This window comes from Cetorhinus maximus, chromosome 5 (genome assembly GCF_964194155.1).
Source record: "Cetorhinus maximus chromosome 5, sCetMax3.hap1.1, whole genome shotgun sequence".
Taxonomy (NCBI): Eukaryota; Metazoa; Chordata; class Chondrichthyes; order Lamniformes; family Cetorhinidae; genus Cetorhinus; species Cetorhinus maximus.
Genome location: NC_135883.1, coordinates 32,604 through 53,049, shown reverse-complemented (window position 1 = coordinate 53,049; position 20,446 = coordinate 32,604). Strand labels below are relative to the sequence as shown.

The following is a 20,446-nucleotide window of genomic DNA, read 5'->3' as shown; positions in this document are numbered from 1 at the left end:
AAACTGGAGTCAATGGGAATCAGGGGGAAATCTCTCCGCTGGGTGGAGTCATACCTAGCACAAAGGAAGATGGTTGTGGTTGTTGGAAGTCAATCATCTCAGTTCCAGGACATCACCGCAGGAGTTCCTCAGGGTAGTGTCCTTGGCCCAACCATCTTCAGCTGCTTCATCAATGACCTTCCTTCCATCATAAGGTCAGAACTGGGGATGTTCACTGATGATTGCACAATGTTCAGCACCATTCGCGACTCCTCAGATACTGTAGCTGTCCATGTCCAAATGCAGCAAGACCTGGACAATATCCAGGATTGGGCTGACAAGTGGAAAGTAACATTCACGCCACACAAGTGTCAGGCAATGACCATCTCCAACAAGAGAGAATCTAACCATTGCCTCTTGAGATTCAATGGCATTACCATTGCTTAATCCTCCACTATCAACATCCTAGTGTTACCTTTGATCAGAAGCTGAACTGGACTAGCCTGTTAAGTATTGTGACTACGAGAGCAGGTCAGAGGCTGGGAATCCTGCAGCGAGTGACTCACCTCCTGACTCCCCAAAGCCTGTCCATCATCTACAAGGCACAAGTCAGGAGTGTGATGGAAATTCTCCACTTGCCTGGATGAGTGCAGCTCCCACAACACCTAAGAAGCTCAACACCATCCAGGACAAAGCAGCCCACTTGATCGGCACCACATCCACAAACATATTCACTCCCTCCACCACCGATGCACAGTAGCAGCAGTGTGTGTACCATCTACAAGATGCACTGCAGGAACTCACCAAGGCTCTTAAGCACCTTCCAAAACAATGACCGCTCCCATCTAGAAGGACAAGGGCAGCAAACACATGAGAACATCACCACCTGGAGGTTCCCCTCCAAGCCACTCACCATCCTGACTTAGAAATATATCGCCGTTCCTTCACTGTCGCTGGGTCAAAATCCTGGAACTCCCTCCCTAACAGCACTGTGGGTGTACATGGACTGTAGCAAGAAGGCAGCACAACACCACCTTCTCAAGGGCAATTAGGGATGGGTAATAAATGCTGGCCCATCCAGCAATGCCCACATCCCATGAATGAATGTCAAAAAAATTTAGTCTATTGCATTTGCTGCTGGGAATGCAGTCTCCTCTGCTACAATGTTCCAGTAAAATCCAACACAAACTGGAAGAACGGTTCCTCATCTTCCGATTAGGCACTTTACAGCTTTCTGGACTTAACACTGAATTCGACAGCTTGAGCCCAGGAACTCTGTTCTCCATTTTGATTTTTTCCCAACCCCCTCCCCCCACAAGGTCAGTCTGTAACTTGTGCGTATGTTTTGCTTTCAGAGAGCACTGACCCTTGTTCTTCAATTAACATATTCAGCTAACTGACCTTTATGCCACTATTATCACCTGCCCTAGTCTTTAACACTACCATTATCACTCCCTTTGTCCTGTGTCCATGACACTTTTGTCAAATCTCTCCTGAGCTCCAACCGATCCCTGACCTGCTATTTTGCTCCCCCTGCTCCACACCCTCTCTTCAACAGTATAACACTCATTATATTTCTAGCTCTCCAGCTCTGAAGAAGAGTATTATGGACTGAAAACGTTAATTCTGTTTCTCTCTCCACAAATGCTGCTAAATCTGCTGTTTTTGCAGCATTTTCTGTTTTTATTTCAGATTTCCTGCATCTGCAGTCTTTTGTTTTTATTTTAGTGCTTCCACTGAAATAATTTTCCGCAACTAACTTCTAAACACATTATAATGTCTAGCCTGAAATAAAAACTAAAGTGCTGGAAATATTCAACAGGTTAGACAGCATCTCTGGAAAGAAAAACAGAGTTAATGCCTCAGATAGGTGACCCTTCGTCAGAACTAGAAAATGTTAGAGCCATTACAGGTTTTAAGCAAGCAGAGAGGTGGGGGAAAAGGGGGTGGAGAGGAAAGAATAAGAGGGAAGATCTGTGGTGAGGTGGAAGGCAGGAGTGATTAAGTGACAAAAGGGATGATGCAAGGGAAAGTGGGGCAAGTAAATTAAAGATGAGTCTGGAGGGAGTGCAGATGACTGTCTCAAAGCCATTATCATGGTTGCTGTCAGAAGAAATGGGGGCAGTAGTCATGGCCTGAAATTGTTGAATTTGATGTTGAGTTCAGGCCGTAACACCATCAATCGAAAGCTGAAGTGCTATTCATTGAGTGTCATTGAGCTTCACTGAAACTGTCTAGGAGGCCCAGGACACATTGGCAAGAGTGGGTGTAGGGTGATGAATTACAATGGCAAGCTTAGGGCGGTTAAAAAGGGTTACCAAAGTGCTTTTCAATTTATGCCACAAAATTGCCCACAAAACCATTCCATGCTGCAGTTTGTATCATGTCTAATTTCAAATCCAGTCATGTTACTTCAAGTCTTCAATATCTCACTACTGAAATAATTTATTTAATCTCTGCAATGTTTACAAGGAGATCAAGGTGCCTGGCAGCATATTAAATGTAATCTACTACCATATATTTGTATAAATTAAAATTTTACCTATCTGTAAAAATTAGTTTGAATTAACATGTTCATTTTATGCACAGGTATACAACTGTATTTCATTTTCAAATGCAGTTGAATAGACTATCCATTATTTCTCCATCACTTTGTACAAAACTGTAGATAACAAGTTGGAAATTCCTGTTGACCTATTTACAAGCCCAAAATTGGTATTGAGCACAGAGCATGTGCCCTAACTGCTGGAGTCAAAATTAGGCCTTGAGCCTCATTAACATTATTTGGTTGATCTGTCTCACCTCCACAGCCAGTTTGCTCATTCGACACAGACACATTTTGGGGCATTTCCCTCACTGACAAAGGGAGGGGTTGGGGTGATCAGCATTACTGGGGAGTCCACAGAAATTATTTCAGAAAGTTTAAAAAGAAAACCTCAACTTTTGGTGGTCACAGTGACCACTGAACTATCCTGAACCGAACAGGCCCAAACCAAAACCAGTCAACAGGCCTAAACCAAAACCAGTCAACAGGCCTAGAGCAGCTGCTTGGCTCCTCATTTACAAATGTAAGGGAATTGAGACCTGCTGTAGGTGGCTGGCAGGAACACCACATAAGTGGCTTCACCCAATATCTGCTGGGACACCTTTCAGTTGGGTGCAGTGGTTCTCAGAATTGGCCTACGTTGTGCACGTTTCTGCCTAGAGAGTGGGTTCAATGGTGTCCAATTTTTGCTACAATTCATTTTGCAATCAGTTTAGGTTCTACAATATCCATTATTTGATTACTTTCTAAAACTGTACTCCATGCTTTCTACCTGGCTAAAGTAAGATGAAGGTTTTGTGAGTGGATTCTGCAGGGACACCTTCTTTATCAATGATGACAACTTTAATGTGATTTGACCATGTGGCTTATTCTGTTGCAGGTAGTTTGCTGGACTTCTTAAAGACTGATGAAGGAAGTAAAATTCAGCTAGCAAAATTAATTGACATGTCTGCACAGGTTAGTCTGCTGGAATTATTTTATATTTTTACTTTTGTTTCACTTTGCTCCATCACTATGATTGGCACTCTAGAAAATTGGCTGGCTCAAACTGTAGCTGACCCAATCTGACTATTTTCTGTGCTTAATCAACATACAGTGTGAGACTGAAGTTCAATAAACACTGCTGTAAACAGCTATTAAACAGACAGTAACCTAGGAAGAGAAGCTGTGACAGCAGCTATGATATAATGTTACACCAAAGAAGGAGTCCATTCAGCCCATTATGTCTGTGCCAGTTCTTTGTAGAGCTATTCCATGAATCCCCCTCCCCTTCTCTTTTCCCATAGCGCTGTCAATTTTCATATCTCCTCATATCAATGTTACAAGAAATAAACATCAATGGAAAAGTGTCTTCACTGGGAATTTCTTCAGGTATTCTCTCAATTAGCCAAGGTATTTTTGACGGATGATTGATGAAAACCAAGATAGACCATGTAAATGGAATTTCCGCTGGTCCTGTGGAAGTTAGGGCAGCCCATTTGTGAGACCCCCTGAGAAAATTCCTTATTATTGGATTGTTTTTTGGATTCCCATACAGAGTATATAATCACCAGGGCTTTACATGTTGTTCTGCCGATCAGCTGCCATCAGTTAGGCGGAACCCTGAATAAACTGCATAGATTTCTAAATACACGTTGTTATTGTTGTGTTCCCCGCAAATCTGTTTGAATGTGATAATACTGTCGTTGGTTGCTAGAGTTACTGAAGGGTATACAGGGTAATGATAAAAAATCTAATATTAAATGAAATAATAACACATGCTGCACGAATCCATGGCCATTCAGGACGAACTGTTGTAAACTTGGTTGGGATACAGAAATGTCATGTCCTGGCCTTAAGTAGGTTATTTCATGATTCTTCTAAGGGTAGAGCCTCTACAAGGCCAGTGACATAAAAGGGGCCAAGGATGAGAAACCTGGAAAGCCAGAATTTCCTTGGCCCTCAGTGAGGACCCACATAGCATTAGAGGAGCTTTGCTTTGCCTGACAAGGTATCTCTCTCTCACCCCTGACAGAAGCATGGACCACTTTCAGGGTTGGAGGTGGGAACTCGCAGACCAAGGTTGAGATCTGGGTTCCCAAAAAGGAAGATGCAGCTGTTTTTTTCAAAAATATTTAAAAAAAAACTACCCTTAACTTAAGTAAATTTACCATCCCACTGTAAGAATATTGCTTGCAAAGACTAGAAAACATGATTTACCATGGACCTATTTGTGCTCAACCGCAGAAGTGGAGCACTTGCAGAAGATTTGTTTGACCTTCAGCCTCTGAACCAGACCATGGCCCCTTTCCCCAGCCTGAAACTCCCCCACTCCAAAAGACAGCCCCATTGGACTGTGGATACATGGGTCCTGCTCATGGGCTTTGCAGCACCCACAGTGCTGGGTGACTGCAACTTTGTTTGAGGAGGGCAGCTTTGAAGGTCCCATCATGAATACACCTGATCAGTGAAGCAAAGGCATAGAAACAAATGACACTTCATAGTTTAAATGTTTGAGCACTTGAAAATTATATTTTGTACCAGGTATCATTGGAATTAACAAGATGATATTTTTTGTAAATGGTTCAATCCTGATTCTTGCTTCTGAGATGATAAAGAAATATCAGGACAAGTGCTGGTCCAAATGATTGACAAAACTGCCCATTTCCCTAGTTCTGAGGCAGAAGCAGTAGGTTCAAGTCTCACACCAGCACTTGATGGTCAAGGGAGGTGCGTTTATCATACAGCCAAACAGGTATCAACTTATAAACCCTTCCAAGATACGCCAATGGCAGGCAGTAAGAGTGGGAAAGATTCCTGGTCATGTGATGGGAAGAAATCGGAACTCCTACCATCACTATCTACTGCTCCAGGCTAGAACATGCATGTAAAAGTGTATGTTGCCACAGCAACTTGGACTTCTTGGGGGGCGGGCTGTTGGCTCAATTGGCTGCACGGGTGGTATGGATCAGATTTGGTGCTGGATTTAATCCCTGTTCCAGCCAGAGTGGGTTCGGGGCCTGTCTCCTTGCGCTGCCTATGGTGGAGGTTGTGTTGCTTTGGGCCACGTTTGCCTTCTGGTAGAGAACTCAAGAAAAAGAAGAAGAAATACTTGCAGTACAGCAAAGGTTTACTAAGTTAGTCGGGTGAGAGAGGGTTTTCCGCTGCTAAGAGGCTGGGTAAATTGGGCCTACCCTGTCTGAATTTTAGAAAAATGAAAGGTGATTTTATTGAAACATAAGAGATACTGAAGGGGCTTTTCAGGGTTGGCACGGTGAGGTCATTTCCCCTGGTTGGGAAATCTAGATCATGCCGGCACAGTCTCAGGATAAGGGGCTGATCATTTAGGACTGAGATGAGGAGAAACTTCTTCACTCAAAGGGTTTTGAATCACTGGAATTCTCTACCCCGGAGGATTGTGGATGCTCCATTGTTGAATAAATTCAAGGCCAAGGAAGACAGATTTTTGGTCTCTTAGGGAATCAAGGGATATGAGGAGCAGGTTGGAAAGCGGAATTGAGGCAGAGATTAGCCAAGATCGTATAAAATGGTGCAGCATATTCAAGGGGCTAAATTATCTAGTCCTGCTCCATTTCTTATATTCTTATGTTTACATGTATGGTGTAAAATCACAGACTACTGATGGGTGATGTCACGATGTGTGCCTGATGGGTGGGTCACCTTGCTGGAAGGTCATAGGCAGGAAAATTAATTCCATATCTGTGAGTTTCAGAGGAGTGGAATTTAATATTCATTCCTAGGCCGTAATCCTGGTTTTGTAGATTGGCCCACCTGCTAAATACCTTGTCTGATGTTTCATTCCGCTATCTATTTCTATACATTATTTATGGCCACAGATGAACTTGTTCCATGAGTGGAACTATCCATGAAGATGCGTTTATAAAATTGCAAAATGAAAGCTAAATACTATAATTTCTGGAATTCTGGAATAACAGCAGAAAATGATTAACATGTCAGGCAGCACCTGCGGAGAGAGGAAAGTAGGATTAACGCTGCAGGTCAATGACCTCATCATGGCTCATTAATGATTTAGACATTGTCATACAAGAAATGGGACCATCTTCAAATGAGAAAATCACATGTCTGATTTAGACAAGTGAGGAGAATGGGCCCAGGTCCTTCAATGTGGCCAGGCAGTGTTGTGTATTTAGTGTCGAGAAACTCCAGGCAAATTTACATCATGCTGTGGTATCTGTTAAATGGAACAGATTGAGAAAGAGATCTATTGGGAGGGCTTTGGTTACAGAACTGTGTCTCTTAAAGAAGTTTTTGTAGTCTTCAATAGGTCAACAGCAAGTCTTTATTAACTACTTGTAACTATATACAATAAAGGGTGCAGGCAAGGAGCTATCTCCATGTCTAGGCCTTCACACATCTCTGCTCAACACCACACTGACCCTAGGTCAGGGTCATGTGCCTTCTTACATCACTGTGTGGGGCAGGGTAATCTACTCAATCCCACATTAACCGTATATGTACCAGACCCTTATACTACACCTCCCCAAGTCTGTATCCAATATATATGAAGTTACACTAGTTTACTTCATGTCTCACATTGTTATCAGTCTCATGCATTTACATTGTTGTGATCACATTATTGCCATTACTATATTATCACTATTACAATATTATCACTACCCCATCTCCCTGCTTCAAGTACTTGAAGTTCAGGAGGTCTGGAGGCCTTATAATCTTTCCATATCTCATTCGCTGTTCTGTTGGAGGAGTGGCAGGCTCTGTTGGTTCTGGTTCTTGCTGTTGGTTTGGAGATTGGACTGACATTTGGGTATGCTTTCATTCTCTTCCCCCATTGCTTTGTGTTGAACCATCGTTGGTTGGTTTGGCGGTTGCGTTGATCAGTGGTTGCTGCTGCTTTAAATCATTTCTTGCGGGGTAAATAGACGTTGTATTCAGTTCCTTGGTGCTTCTTTCTCTGTGTAGGCTGTCTTGATATCCTCTGCGGCTGAGGAAGAGCATTCATGTGGTGAGAAGAAGGTTTAGTGGTACGCTCACACCTCTGTTTGTCGCTGTCAATGGTAGGAGACTGATATCAGGTTCCAGCATTCCTTGTGGACATGGCATGCTGGCTTGAAGCTGCAGTGTGTGCACGGTGGTTACTGTTTGACCAGAATCATCATAGTGGGAGATAGAAGCTTCTCAGACTGCTGATCACTCTCTTTTACCACTTACACTGGAGGTGTCATGGTTATCTTGTGGACAGGAGGCTCATCTGATCACTGGGGCTTTTCTGGGACCTGCAGTGAGAATGGACAAACTTGCTCTGCAAAGAAAGTAGAGAGTTCAAAGCTGAAGTCCAAGTCTGAATATTCTTCAGTGTTTGGGTACTCAGGACTGTACAGTTGCAGTTGGCTAATGACAGTGGTAACCTTGACATCCTCTGCCATATGGAGGAGATCCAAGACTACCCAGGCATCCCTGCTCAGAAGACAGAAAGGCTGCTTACGGATGACATACATCAGCTCAAAGATCTGTTTTCCACCATACCTCAGTGGCTCAAGGATCATGCCAATGACTGGAAGTCAGATTCCTCCTGTCCCGTAAAGTGGAGTGTCTGTTGTTTGAAGCCAGAGGTCTTTGAGCCATGTCTCCTTGTTGAATGGGACCTGAATCTAATATAAAATTTGTTAGATTACCATTTACAAGGATGTCAGCATTCCAAAATGAAGAACCACAATCCTTGACCTCACCCAAGAAGCATGGCTGTGTGTCTTCTGGGTTTCGGTCTCAACCTCGTGGATTACTTTTCAGCCTTCTGTGCATTTCTGGCATTTTGACTTCCATGCTGCTATAGCGTCCAATCCTGGAAGCATTCAGCTGTGCCCACAGGACACTGATCTCTCCTTTGAGGGCGCTTCACACTGCAGCGCTGGCAAAGTCGCTCTGCAGGGCGGTTCAGGAATTGTTTTCCTGACTTAGATTGCCCCTGTGTCACTGTGACCCGATAAGCTGGACTGAGAGTTGTCTTCTGTTCCATGTTTTATTTTCTCCCCTTAAGATTGTCTTGTGTTGCTCAAATAGTTCAGACAGTCTAACTACCTGGATTGCCTTTTCAAGGGTTAGATTATCTTTAGCTTAGGAGGAGGTCAGAGGGTTAATCATCTGTGACACCCACTACTATTCTGTCTCTGATGAGTTCAGACTTTAAATCTTCCTATTCACATCCCTCTGTCATCCTGTAGAGTTCATGTATGTAGGAATCAACAGGTTCCCCAGGCAGTTAGACTCTATTATTGAATTTAGCTATTTCCAATATTTTGTTGGTTTGCAAGTTGAAATAAATGTCAAAAGATTTTAAAGTCTCTCTAAACTTGGCGAATACCTCATTAGTACCCTGTCTTGCAATGATGTTATCTGCAAATGGCTATACAGAGTAAAGAAGTGTGTTCACTTGCTCTTCTCCTGACTTTTTATTTAAACCTGAAGTGATGTTGTATCTTAAAAATCATTTCCTCATTTTTAAAGGGTGGGTACAGCTTTAAGAGTTTTTAGGCTTTCAAGATGGCGCCGGCGTTCACTGCAGAATCACAAAGGATTTCCCATGCTCGCCAGTTTTGGTGGGCTCTGTAAAATAGCTATGGCACGCTTCTTGAAGAAATGTTTTAACAATGGCTGACTGGGTCAGCTGTCTGCCAACTCCTTTTGTTCAGCGGTTTGCTTCTCAGAGTAACGAGGTTATCAAATTTTAAAGTACGTTTGCTGTTTTTTGAGTCGGACAGTTGCAATGTTCCCGAGAGATTTAATTATTATTATTTTTTGGTCTTACAAGTTCGGAGGCCCACATGTTTGTGGCTCCAACCAGGAAATTGGGTTTTATTTTGTTTTATTCATTCAAGGGTTGTGGGATCCACTGGCTGGACCAGCATTTATTGCCCATCCCTAGTTGCCCTTCAGAAGGTGGTGGTGAGTTGCCTTCTTGAACTGTTGCAGTCCATGTGGTGTAGGTGCACCCACAGTGCTGTTAAAGAGGGAGTTCCAGGATTTTGACCCAGTGACAGTGAAGGAACGGCGATATAGTTCCAAGTCAGGATGGTGAGTGACTTGGAGGGGAACTTCCAGGTGGTAGTGTTCCCATCTATCTGCTGCCCTTGTCCTTCTAGATGGTAGTGGTCGTGGGTTTGGAAGCTGCTGTCTAAGGAACCTTGGTGAGTTCCTGCAGTCCATCTTGCTGCCACTGTACGTTGGTGGTGGAGGGAGTGAACTTTTGTGGATGTGGTGCCAATCAAGTGTGCTTTGTCCTGGATAGTGTTGAGCTTCTTGAGTGTTGTGGGAGCTGCACTCATCCAGGCAAGTGGAGAGTATTCCATCATACTCTTGGCTTGTGTCTTGTAGATGGTGGACAGGCTTTAGGGAGTAAGGAGGTGAGTTACTCATCGAAGGTTTCCTAGCCTCTGACCTGCTCTTGTAGCCACAGCATTTATATGGCTAGTCCAGTTCAGTTTCTGGTCAATGGTAACCTCTAGGATGTTGATAGTAGGGGATTTAGTGATGGTAATGCTATTGAATGTCAAGGGGTGATGGATAGATGCTCTCTTGTTGGAGATGGCCATTGCCTGGCACTTGTGTAGCGCGAATGTTACTTGCCATTTGTCAGCCCAAGCCTGGATGTTGTCCAGGTCTTGCTGTATTTGGACATGGACTGCTTCAGTATCTGAGGAGTCATGAATGGTGCTGAATATTGTGCAATCATCAGCGAACACCCCCACTTCTGACCTTATGATGGAAGGAAGGTCATTGAAGCAGCTGAAGATGGTTGGGCCGAGGACATTACCCTGAGGAACTCCTGCAGTGATATCCTGGAGCTGAGATGACTGACCTCCAACAACCACAACCATCTTCCTCCAACCAGCGAGAGTTTTCACCGATTCCCAGTGACTCGAGTTTTGGTAGGGTTTTGACAGGTTTCGTTGAAATGGCGCTTCTGATAGTGGATTAGTAAAAGGGTTCTCAAGACTAGCTGCAGCCTGGAACTTGAGATTCAATGGAGTCTTCTGCTGCAGAAAATATCCCTACCTTCAGCTTCTAGGTTCTTTTCTCTGGACCATTTCCTGGTGAATTTTATCAGCATCTTCATTTTCCTTTGCAAGCTCCTTTCAGGTCAGAAAACTTTTTTGAAGTTTTTCTTAGTCTTCCAGCATTTCAGTTTGTTTCAGCATTTTAACGAAGTTGTGGGTTTTGATCCCCTTCTGCCACTATGTTGGGAGGGTGTTGGTTACAGAATGGTGTCTCTTATAGAAGTCTTCGAAGTCTTCAGTAGGTTAACAGAAAGTCTTTATTAACTACTTGTAACTACATGCATTTATACAGTAAAGGAGCTATCTCCATGTCTAGGTCTTCACACGTCTCTGTTCAACACCATACCAACACTAGGTCTGGGTAATGCACCTTCTTACACACTATGTGGGCAGTACTGTACTCAGTCCCACATTAACCCTACATGCGCCAGATCCTTTTACTACAAGACTGGAGTATATTGTGGTTTTTCATTGAAACTGCATCAACAACGGAGGTGGCAATGGAGAAAGCAAGTGGCGGTTTACTGCTAGATCTAACATCTCACTAAACACAGTGTAAAAGCAATTTAAAATGAGGGTGGTTGGATTGCCGGATATGGCCAGAAGGTGAGAAGGTAAGTTTGATGTAACAAAATGGGCAGGCATGGTGGTCCAAATAGTTTCTAAGGAACAGGCTTCATTTTCCTCTTGGCTGTTGGTGATTTCCTGCTTTACAGATGTAAGTTACCGATAAGATTTTCAAAGTTCTGTCTTTAACTACTCTTGTAGTCAGAATTCACTGTAATTCAAACATGACATTTTCCATTAGCCCAACATATTTAGTATAATTCACATGTGTAACATGTTCCAGCTGTTGTTGGTTTCTGGGGGTGGAGAGTGGGGGCGAGAGTTAGTGCACGTCAATGAACTATTACAGCTGTTGGTAGTCGGGGGTGGAGGACAGTTGTGAAAGCCAGACACACACCCACAATTGTGGTGAATGACTGATTTAAACAGGTTAACATTGTGCAACTTAATAATGAAAGAATATTTTTATAATTCTCCTTGAATCCACCAAAAGTTTAATTTCAAACTAGTACTAAAATTGCCCTATATATGCAAAAAAAAAGGGTTAATCTATCTATAGTTTGCAGTGTTGCTAAAATTAGATGTATGCGCTCAGTAAGATAAGGTGGAGGTTTAGGAAGATGTGGTCAGTCAGAGAATGCTGTTGCTGCTTTACACTGCCTCCTATCTATTGTCAGATCAGCAGAGGAAATGAATTAATTGCTTCTATTTTCCACTGTGATAAGCACATTTTTTTTAAAATGCCCTGAGGTAAAGAAATATAATACTGCAGCCATCTGTCCATTTAAGATTTGGGAGTAATTTGTAGAAATTTTGTAGAGTGGCAGAATTCTCTGTACTGGCAATCCAAAATGTGGAACGCCATGGTATTTGCCAAATTGGTTGCTGTGGCAACAGAAAAGCTCTTGGACTCTGGATGAAATTTTACAATCTATCATAAGCTATTGTCAACCTTGGACTTAAATAAGGAATAATTCTCCTTTTGAAGAAAACAACAGCACATTCATAACAAAGCTATAGGAAGAGGTTAAAAGGCAGTAACTGCTTCAGTAAACTCTAAGAAAATGCAAGAATGAAGCTTGTGCAGCATCAAAGGTTTAAATGTTTTTATTCATTCATGGGATGAGAGCATCATTGGCAAGGCCAACATTTATTGCCCGTGAGAAGATGAGCTGCCTACTATATACTATGGGCAGAATTTTCAGCCTGTTGGTCGGGCGGGCCCGACCCAATCTGTGGTGGGTGGGGAGTCGATCTCTGCCGGAGAAGCGGGTCCCGCCGCCATTTTACATGGGCGGCCAATTAAGGCCCGCCCAGCGTGACGTCCAGTGGGAAGCGCTATGCGCTCCCTGTGCGGGCGGGGGGGATTCCCCAAATGCAAGAGTGCGCTCTCTCGCGCATGCGCACAAAAGAGCTCACATCTCCCTGTGGCTAAGTGCTATCTCAGGGAGATCGCTGACACTTGTACAAACATTAAAAATAGAAAAATAAAAAAATCCTTAACATGTTCCCCTCATGTGACAATGTCACACGAGATGGGACATGTTCATAAATTTCACTCAAACTTTATTGAAGTTTTTTAAACCCTGCATGAAACCTGATGGATGAGGTTTCATGTTTTCTCTATTTGTTGCCGGGGCTCCTGGCCGACCCACCAGCCTTAAGGTTGGACGGGCAGGTCCTTAATTGTTTTAATGATCCTGTCAATGGCCTCAATTGGCCACTGACAGGTTGGCAGGTCCGCAGCTGATTGGGCTGTGCCCCCGCCTTCCTGAATAATTCAATGGGGCGCGGTGATGTCGGGGGGAATTCCCGACATCATCCCGCATCATTTTGCAGGTCGGCAAGTGGGCCCCACCCCCTGCTCGCTGAAGGCAAAATTCAGCCCTGTGTCTTTCATGAAGTCCCCAAAGTCTTGCACAATGATTTACTGTGGAAAAAAATCATTTCCCTTATACAGGTATTAAGCAGGAAAGTTTCAAAAGGCAGGATGCCACAAATAGCAATGAAATGAATGACCAATTGATTTGATTTTTGTGGTATTGAAGTTTGCTCAACAAGAAAAAAAAGCTGTTTATGCCAGTGCTAAGTGACTTCTGTCTGACATGATAGTTAGAACCTAGCTCTGGCTGAACCAACCTGTTTGTAACCTGAGTTTCCTATTCAACCTCCAAGTTGAATTTCTAATCCCATATCTTCTCCATCACATGAATTGCCTACTTTGGCCTTCATAATGTTGCCTTGCTCAGCCTCTACCGTAGCCCATCTTCAGCTGAGATTTTATCCATGCCTGTGTCCCTCCAGACTGAATCGGCCAGACTTTTGCTACCGAGCAAGAAAACTCAAGTCAATAAATTTGCCAACTGGCAGACCCCTCTCCATGTAAATGGCTGCTGCATGCATTCCTTTTGCTCCAGGTAAATGGGGGCAGAATTGATTCAGACCCACCGAACCTGGAAGTAATTCAGAGGTGGTCACGGAGGTATGCACGTGCTGAGGCAGGCTCATTAGAAGGCCTGCCTGCTTCTCTGGGACTTTGGCCCAGTTGTATTAAAGACTTGTAGGCCCTCTAGCTCTGAACCCTTTACACACTCTCACCCCCCCCACCCACTTCCCATGCCTCTTCCATGCCCCCATGCACTTTCCATGCCTTGCTGTCATGTTCAGATTTCTGTCCTTGGCCTGCTACAATGTTTCAGTGAAACCCAAAGCAAGCTGGAGGCACAGCACCTCATCTACCGATTAGGCACTTTATAGCCTTCTGGACTCAACATTGAGTTCAACAACTTCAGACCATGAACTTTGTATTCCATTTTGTATTTCTTTTTTTGCCCTAGTCCAATCTGTATCTTGTTCTGATGTTTTGCTTTCAGACAACATTGACCTTTATTCTGTTATTGACACATTCTACTATTTTGCTGTCATTCAGCACTGACCTTTATTCTGCTATTAACGCCTACTCTGCACCAATGCTTCGTTCCTTTATTACTAACATTCCCACTCTCTTTGCTTTTGTTCCATGACACCTTTGTAATTAAATCTCCCCTGCCTTCTAAGCTATCCCTGACCTTTCCTTTTTGCTCCACCTGACCTCCCCTCCCCCCTCTTCAACAGTATAAAGCCCATCACATTTCTGCCTCTCCTCAGTTACGAAGAGTCATATTAGACTCAAAGCGTTAACTCTGTTTCTCTCTCCACAGGTGCTGCCAGACCTGCTGCGTTTTTCCAGCACTTTCTATTTTTAATACCCCTTTCATGCCTGCTATTTTTATTGTTATTCATTCATGGGATGTGGTCTTCACTGGCTGGGCCAGTATTTATTGCCCATCCCTAGTTGCCCTTGAGAAGGTGGTGGTGAGCTGCCTTCTTGAACTGCTGCAGTCCATGTGGTGTAGGTACACCCACAGTGCTGTTAGGGAGGGAGTTCCAGGATTTTGATCCTGTGACAGTGAAGGAACGACGATATAGTTCCAAGTCAGGATGGTGAGTGATTTGAAGGGGAACTTCCAGGTGGTGGTGTTCCCATATTCCATCATATCTCTCATGCTCCCTCCATGTCCCCTCTGATCCACCATACTCCTTCTATGCACACTGCATCCTCCATGTCCACTCACCCAGTATGTACTATGTGTCACCATACAATAACAATGGCAAGTCTTGAAACGTTCATGAAAAAATACCCATTCGGAAGCCTGCTTTAAAAAAAACAGCTGCTCTTAAAATCCTATAATAGTGTCAATCAGCCACTACCATTCATAATATCAATAAGAGAAGCTTTACCCCACTTCATACCTCTTAACCTTCTTGATTCTATTAGTGAGTCTTGGAGCTCAGCTGTACATTCATAATGAGGCTATTTGACAAATGTATCAACATAAATAGTTGACATGAGAACTGTTGCTCCAGATGGCCTCATTATAAATGCTTGGCTGAGCTCCAAGACTCACAATGGTATCAACTCAGCAGAGGTCTGTTTACACAGGCTGAAGTGGAGTGTTGGTTTTGATTTATTGACATTTCTATGAGGTTAAAATAAGCTTTTTTTCTTTGACTTGATTGTATGTATGTTTATTTTGAAAAGGTTAACCGGTATGAAGTGGGGTAAAGCTTCTGTTATTGACATTATGAATAGCAGTGCCTAATTAACACTTTTACCAGATTGTAAGAGCAGTAGGTTTTTTCAGTGCAGATTTCTGAATGGGAGTTTTTTTCATGAGCGTTTCAAGTCATGCCATTGTTATTATATGGCTCATTGGTTCTGTACATAGTCCATACTGGATGAGTGGACACGAGGGTGCAGGAGGCATGGCAAGGGCATGAGGGTAATGGAGGGGGCATAGGTGACATGAGGGAGCATGAGTGGGAGCTCTTAAAACTTACCTTTCAAAAGGTTCCCAGATCCAGACTATGGTTCATGGCTCCATTTAGCATCCATGAACCACAAGTCCTCAAGAAACTGGCTGGACACTGTGAAAATTGTGGGGGAGATGGGGGATGTGGAGATTGAGGCTATGAGATGCCTACCCCTGCAATGGAACTGGCAGGTTGAGAGTGCACAGTGCGAGCTTGCTATCTGGACTCTTATCCCCCACCAGCAATAATTGCCGGTGCTGGGAATGGAGGAAGGAATCTCTGAATCAGGTCCTATCCACCATTTTTAAAGGCTTCTGGAGTTGGCCTGACTCTATGACAATCCAGGCCCATGACTCAAATGTTCACATTGCTGACATCCCTCTAGTATCTCATCCCTCCCTACCTCTGTAACCTCCTGGAACCCTCTCCCTATACTCTCTGTCTTATGCTTGTCACACCCTCCAACTCACCAACCAATCATTAGCAGCTTTGCCTTCAGCTGCCTCAGGTACACTATCTAGCAATCTCTCCTTTAACTCCATTTGTCTCTACAGACCCCTCCTGTGCTTTAAGACCTCCCTTAAAATTCACCTTTGTTTTTGGTCACTTCCATAATGTATCCTTTAGCCCATTGGATTTACAAATGTGACACCCTTTCTGATTGCTGAGTGTAGGCTAAACACTTGCACCATAGGAAGAAAATATTTTTTTAAACAATGATATAAGACTGATAGTTCTCTTAAAGCTATTTCACTTGCCTGTGGATTCTGGAATAACTGTGCAATATGAGCTTGCTTTCTCTCATTGGAAAGTGGGAGGAGAGGTACACTGTTGAATTCCAGCTTTAAGAATATCCTACAACTAAGTGGGCCATGAATGAAGTCCCATAGATACATGGAGCAACAGATTTACTGGGAACCATGTGTGAAAGGGAAATATACTGCACATGGCAGGGTCATAATATGAATTTTCTTTTTGATTTGTTTATGGGATGTAAGCATTGCTGGCAAGGCACGCATTTATTGTCCATCCCTTATTGCCCTTGAAAAGGTTATGGTGAACTGTTGTCTTGACCACTGCAGTCCATGTAGTGTAAGTGATCCTACAGTACTGTTAGGAAGGAAGTTCCATGATTTTGATCCAGATTACAGTTAGTCAGCAGAAAAAAAAACTTACCCCTGAAAGTGTTGTACATGACAGGTTGAGATTATTGTTAATGATTAATTACAAGGGCTGGTAAAACACTGCATTTGAGACTGATAACCTTTGGTGCACTTGTAATAGAACAACATATCGAGTTTATCAGAGGAAATGGTTACACCATTGTGAAGGAATCCTCAGGCAAATTGGGAGACTGTAAAAATAAATCAAGGTTCATGAAAATCTCTAAAGAAGCTGAGGAAGATTCCTTGTGAGTCAGAGCAAGAATTTTCACATGACACTGAAGAAGTTCACACAGCAAAGTACGTAGGGAAAAGTGACCAGTGTAACAAAAGTGCAAATGCACTATCATTTGCACAAAGTGATTGCTTCACAAATGCATACAGAAGCATTTGTAGAAAAACCACCTTCATTATATTTACCGTGATCTCACATAGTTGCAGTAGAAATAGTCTTCGAGCAATGTCGGGGGGTGGGGAGGGGGAGATTTTGTGTTGTCCTTTGATCTGGCATCTCTGTGGGGGAGGTCCTGGGGTTTGACCGAAGCAGAGTGTGATTTGTGTGGTTTAACTTCACAGGTTTGGTCTCTCAGCAGTGACGGGATTTAGAGGGAAATGGGCTGGACAGCATTGTGTGAATGGGAGGAGATTATACCAAGTCTGGCAGTATATCAAGAAAAGCATTGAATAATAATGATTGTAAGAACCATGCTTTCAATTATTGGCAATTTTTAGATACTGGAATGTTTATGTTTTCAGGTTGCAGAGGGAATGGCATTTATTGAACAGAAAAACTACATCCACAGGGATCTGCGAGCTGCCAATATTCTAGTGGCGGATACATTAGCCTGTAAAATTGCAGACTTTGGCCTTGCCAGGCTTATAGATAATGAATACACAGCACGTGAAGGTGAGTCTTTGTTTTGGATTTAAGGCCTTGGAATGAATAGAATGTCCATGATACACTTAACATTCTTTCTGTTTTCAGAGGCCCATAAACCCCATTTGTTCCATTAACTCCACTTCCCCATTGTCAGTAAACTACACTTTCCCATTTTCAATTAGCTCCACTTCCCCATTATCTCCACAACTCCACTTCCCCATTGTCCCAACAACTGAATTTCCTCACTGTCCCAACAACTCAACTTCCCCATTGTCTCAACAACTCAACTTCTCCATTGTCCCAACACTCAACTTCCCCATTGTCCCAACAACTCAACTTCCCCATTGTCCCAACAACTCCACTTCCCCATTGTCCCAACAACTCAACTTCCCCATTGTCTCAACAACTCAACTTCCCCATTGTCCCCACAACTCAACTTCCCCTTTGTCCCAACAAGTCCATTTCCCCATTGTCCCAACAACTCAACTTCCCCATTGTCCCAACAACTCCACTTCCCCATTGTCCCAACAACTCCACTTCCCCATTGTCCCAAGAACTCCACTTCCCCATTGTCCCCACAACTCAACTTCCCCATTGTCCCAACAACTCCACTTCCCCATTGTCCCAACAACTCAACTTCCCCATTGTCCCAACAACTCCACTTCCCCATTGTCCCAAGAACTCCACTTCCCCATTGTCCCAACAACTCAACTTCCCCATTGTCCCAACAACTCAACTTCCCCATTGTCTCAACAACTCAACTTCCCCATTGTCCCAAGAACTCCACTTCTCCATTGTCCCAAGAACTCCACTTCTCCATTGTCCCAACAACTCAACTTCCCCATTATCCCAACAACTCAACTTCCCCATTGTCCATTAACTCCACTTCCCCATTGTCCCAACAACTCTACTTCCCCATTGTCCCATTAACTCCACTTCCCCATTGTCCCAACAACTCTACTTCCCCATTGTCCCAACAACTCAACTTCCCCATTGCCCCATTAACTCCACTTCCCCATTGTCCCAACAACTCAACTTCCCCATTGCCCCATTAACTCCACTTCCCCATTGTCCCAACAACTCAACTTCCCCACTGTCCCATTAACTCCACTTCCCCATTGTCCCAACAACTCAACTTCCTCATTGTCCCATTAACTCCACTTCCCCATTATCCCAACAACTCAACTTTCCCATTGTCTCACTAACTCCACTTTCCCATTGTCCCATTAACTTCATTTCCCCATTGTCAATTAACTCCAATCACCCATTACCCATTAACTCTGCTTTCCCATTGTCCACTAACTCCACATCCTAATTGTCCATTAAGTCCAATTCTCCATTATCAGTTAACTACACTTCCCCATTTTCAATTAGCTCCACTTCCCCATTGTTCCATTAACTCCACTTTTGCATTGTCCATTCACTCCACATCCCCATTAACTCCACTTCCCCATTATCTTTTAACTCCACTTCCCCATTGCCCCATTTACTCCACTTCCCAATTTTCAATTAGCTCCACTTCCCCATTGTCCAGTAACTCCACTTTTGCATTGTCCATTCACTCCACATCCCCATTAACTCCACTTCCCCATTATCTTTTAACTCCACTTCCCCATTGCCCCATTTACTCCACTTCCCAATTTTCAATTAGCTCCACTTCCCCATTGTCCAGTAACTCCAATTCCCCATTGTGCATTAACTCCACTTCCCCATTGTCCCACTAACTCCACTTCCCAATTGTCTGGTAATTCCACTTCCCCATTGTCAGTTAACTACACTTCAGCATTTTCAATTAGCTCCACTTCCCCATTGTCCCATTAACTCCAGTTCGCCATTGACCATTAACTTTACTTCCCTAGTCAGGGTCAGAGTGGAGATTTAAAAAGAGCGGGAGCTGAGAGTCAGAGCAGAGATTTGAAAAGAGCAGGAGCTGAGGGTCAGAGCGGAGATTTAAAAAGAGCGGGAGCTGAGAGTCAGAGCAGAGATTTGAAAAGAGCAGGAGCTGAGGGTCAGAGCGGAGATTTAAAAAGAGCGGGAGTTGGGAGTCGGAGCAGAGATTTGAAAAGAGCAGGAGCTGAGGGTCAGAGCGGAGAATTAAAAAGAGCGGGAGTTGGGAGTCGGAGCAGAGATTTAAAAAGAGCGGGAGCTGAGAGTCCGAGCGGAGATTTAAAAAGAGCGGGAGCTGAGAGTCAGAGCGGAGATTTAAAAAGAGCGGGAGCTGAGAGTCAGAGCGGAGATTTAAAAAGAGCGGGAGCTGAGAGTCAGAGCGGAGATTTAAAAATAGAGGGAGCTGAGAGTCAGAGCGGAGATTTAAAAAGAGCGGGAGCTGAGAGTCAGAGCGGAGATTTAAAAAGAGCGGGAGCTGAGAGTCAGAGTGGAGATTTAAAAAGAGCGGGAGCTGAGAGTCAGAGCGGAGATTTAAAAAGAGCGGGAGCTGAGAGTCAGAGCGGAGATTGAACAAGAGCGGGAGCTGCGAGTCAGAGCGGAGATTGAAAAAGAGCAGGAGCTGAGAGTCAGAGCAGAGATTTAAAAAGAGCGGGATCTGCGAGTCAGAGCGGAGATTGAAAAAGAGCAGGAGCTGAGAGTCAGAGCAGAGATTTAAAAAGAACGGGAGCTGAGAGTCAGAGCAGAGATTTAAAAAGAGCGGGAGTTGAGAGTCAGGGGAGATATTTACAAAGAGCAGGAGCTGAGAGTCAGAGCGGAGATTTAAAAAGAGCGGGAGCTGAGAGTCAGAGCGGAGATTTAAAAAGAGCAGGAGCTGAGAGTCAGAGCGGAGATTGAAAAAGAGCGGGAGCTGAGAGTCAGAGCGGAGATTTAAAAAGAGTGGGAGCTGAGAGTCAGAGCGGAGATTTAAATAGAGTGGGAGCTGAGTGTCAGAGCGGAGATTTAAAAATAGCGGGAGCTGAGAGTCAGAGCGGAGATTTAA

General features: G+C 43.8%; 1 protein-coding gene across 1 annotated transcript in view; it reads left to right on the top strand.

The window, feature by feature from the left end:
* LOC144680445 (proto-oncogene tyrosine-protein kinase LCK-like) overlaps positions 1-20,446 on the top strand; it is a 117,533-nt gene that overhangs the window by 73,916 nt on the left and 23,171 nt on the right. Inside the window, exons 10-11 of the mRNA XM_078541408.1 lie at positions 3,405-3,481; positions 17,397-17,547. Coding sequence (XP_078397534.1) covers positions 3,405-3,481; positions 17,397-17,547 — 228 coding nt within the window. The remainder of the gene's footprint in view (positions 1-3,404; positions 3,482-17,396; positions 17,548-20,446) is intronic.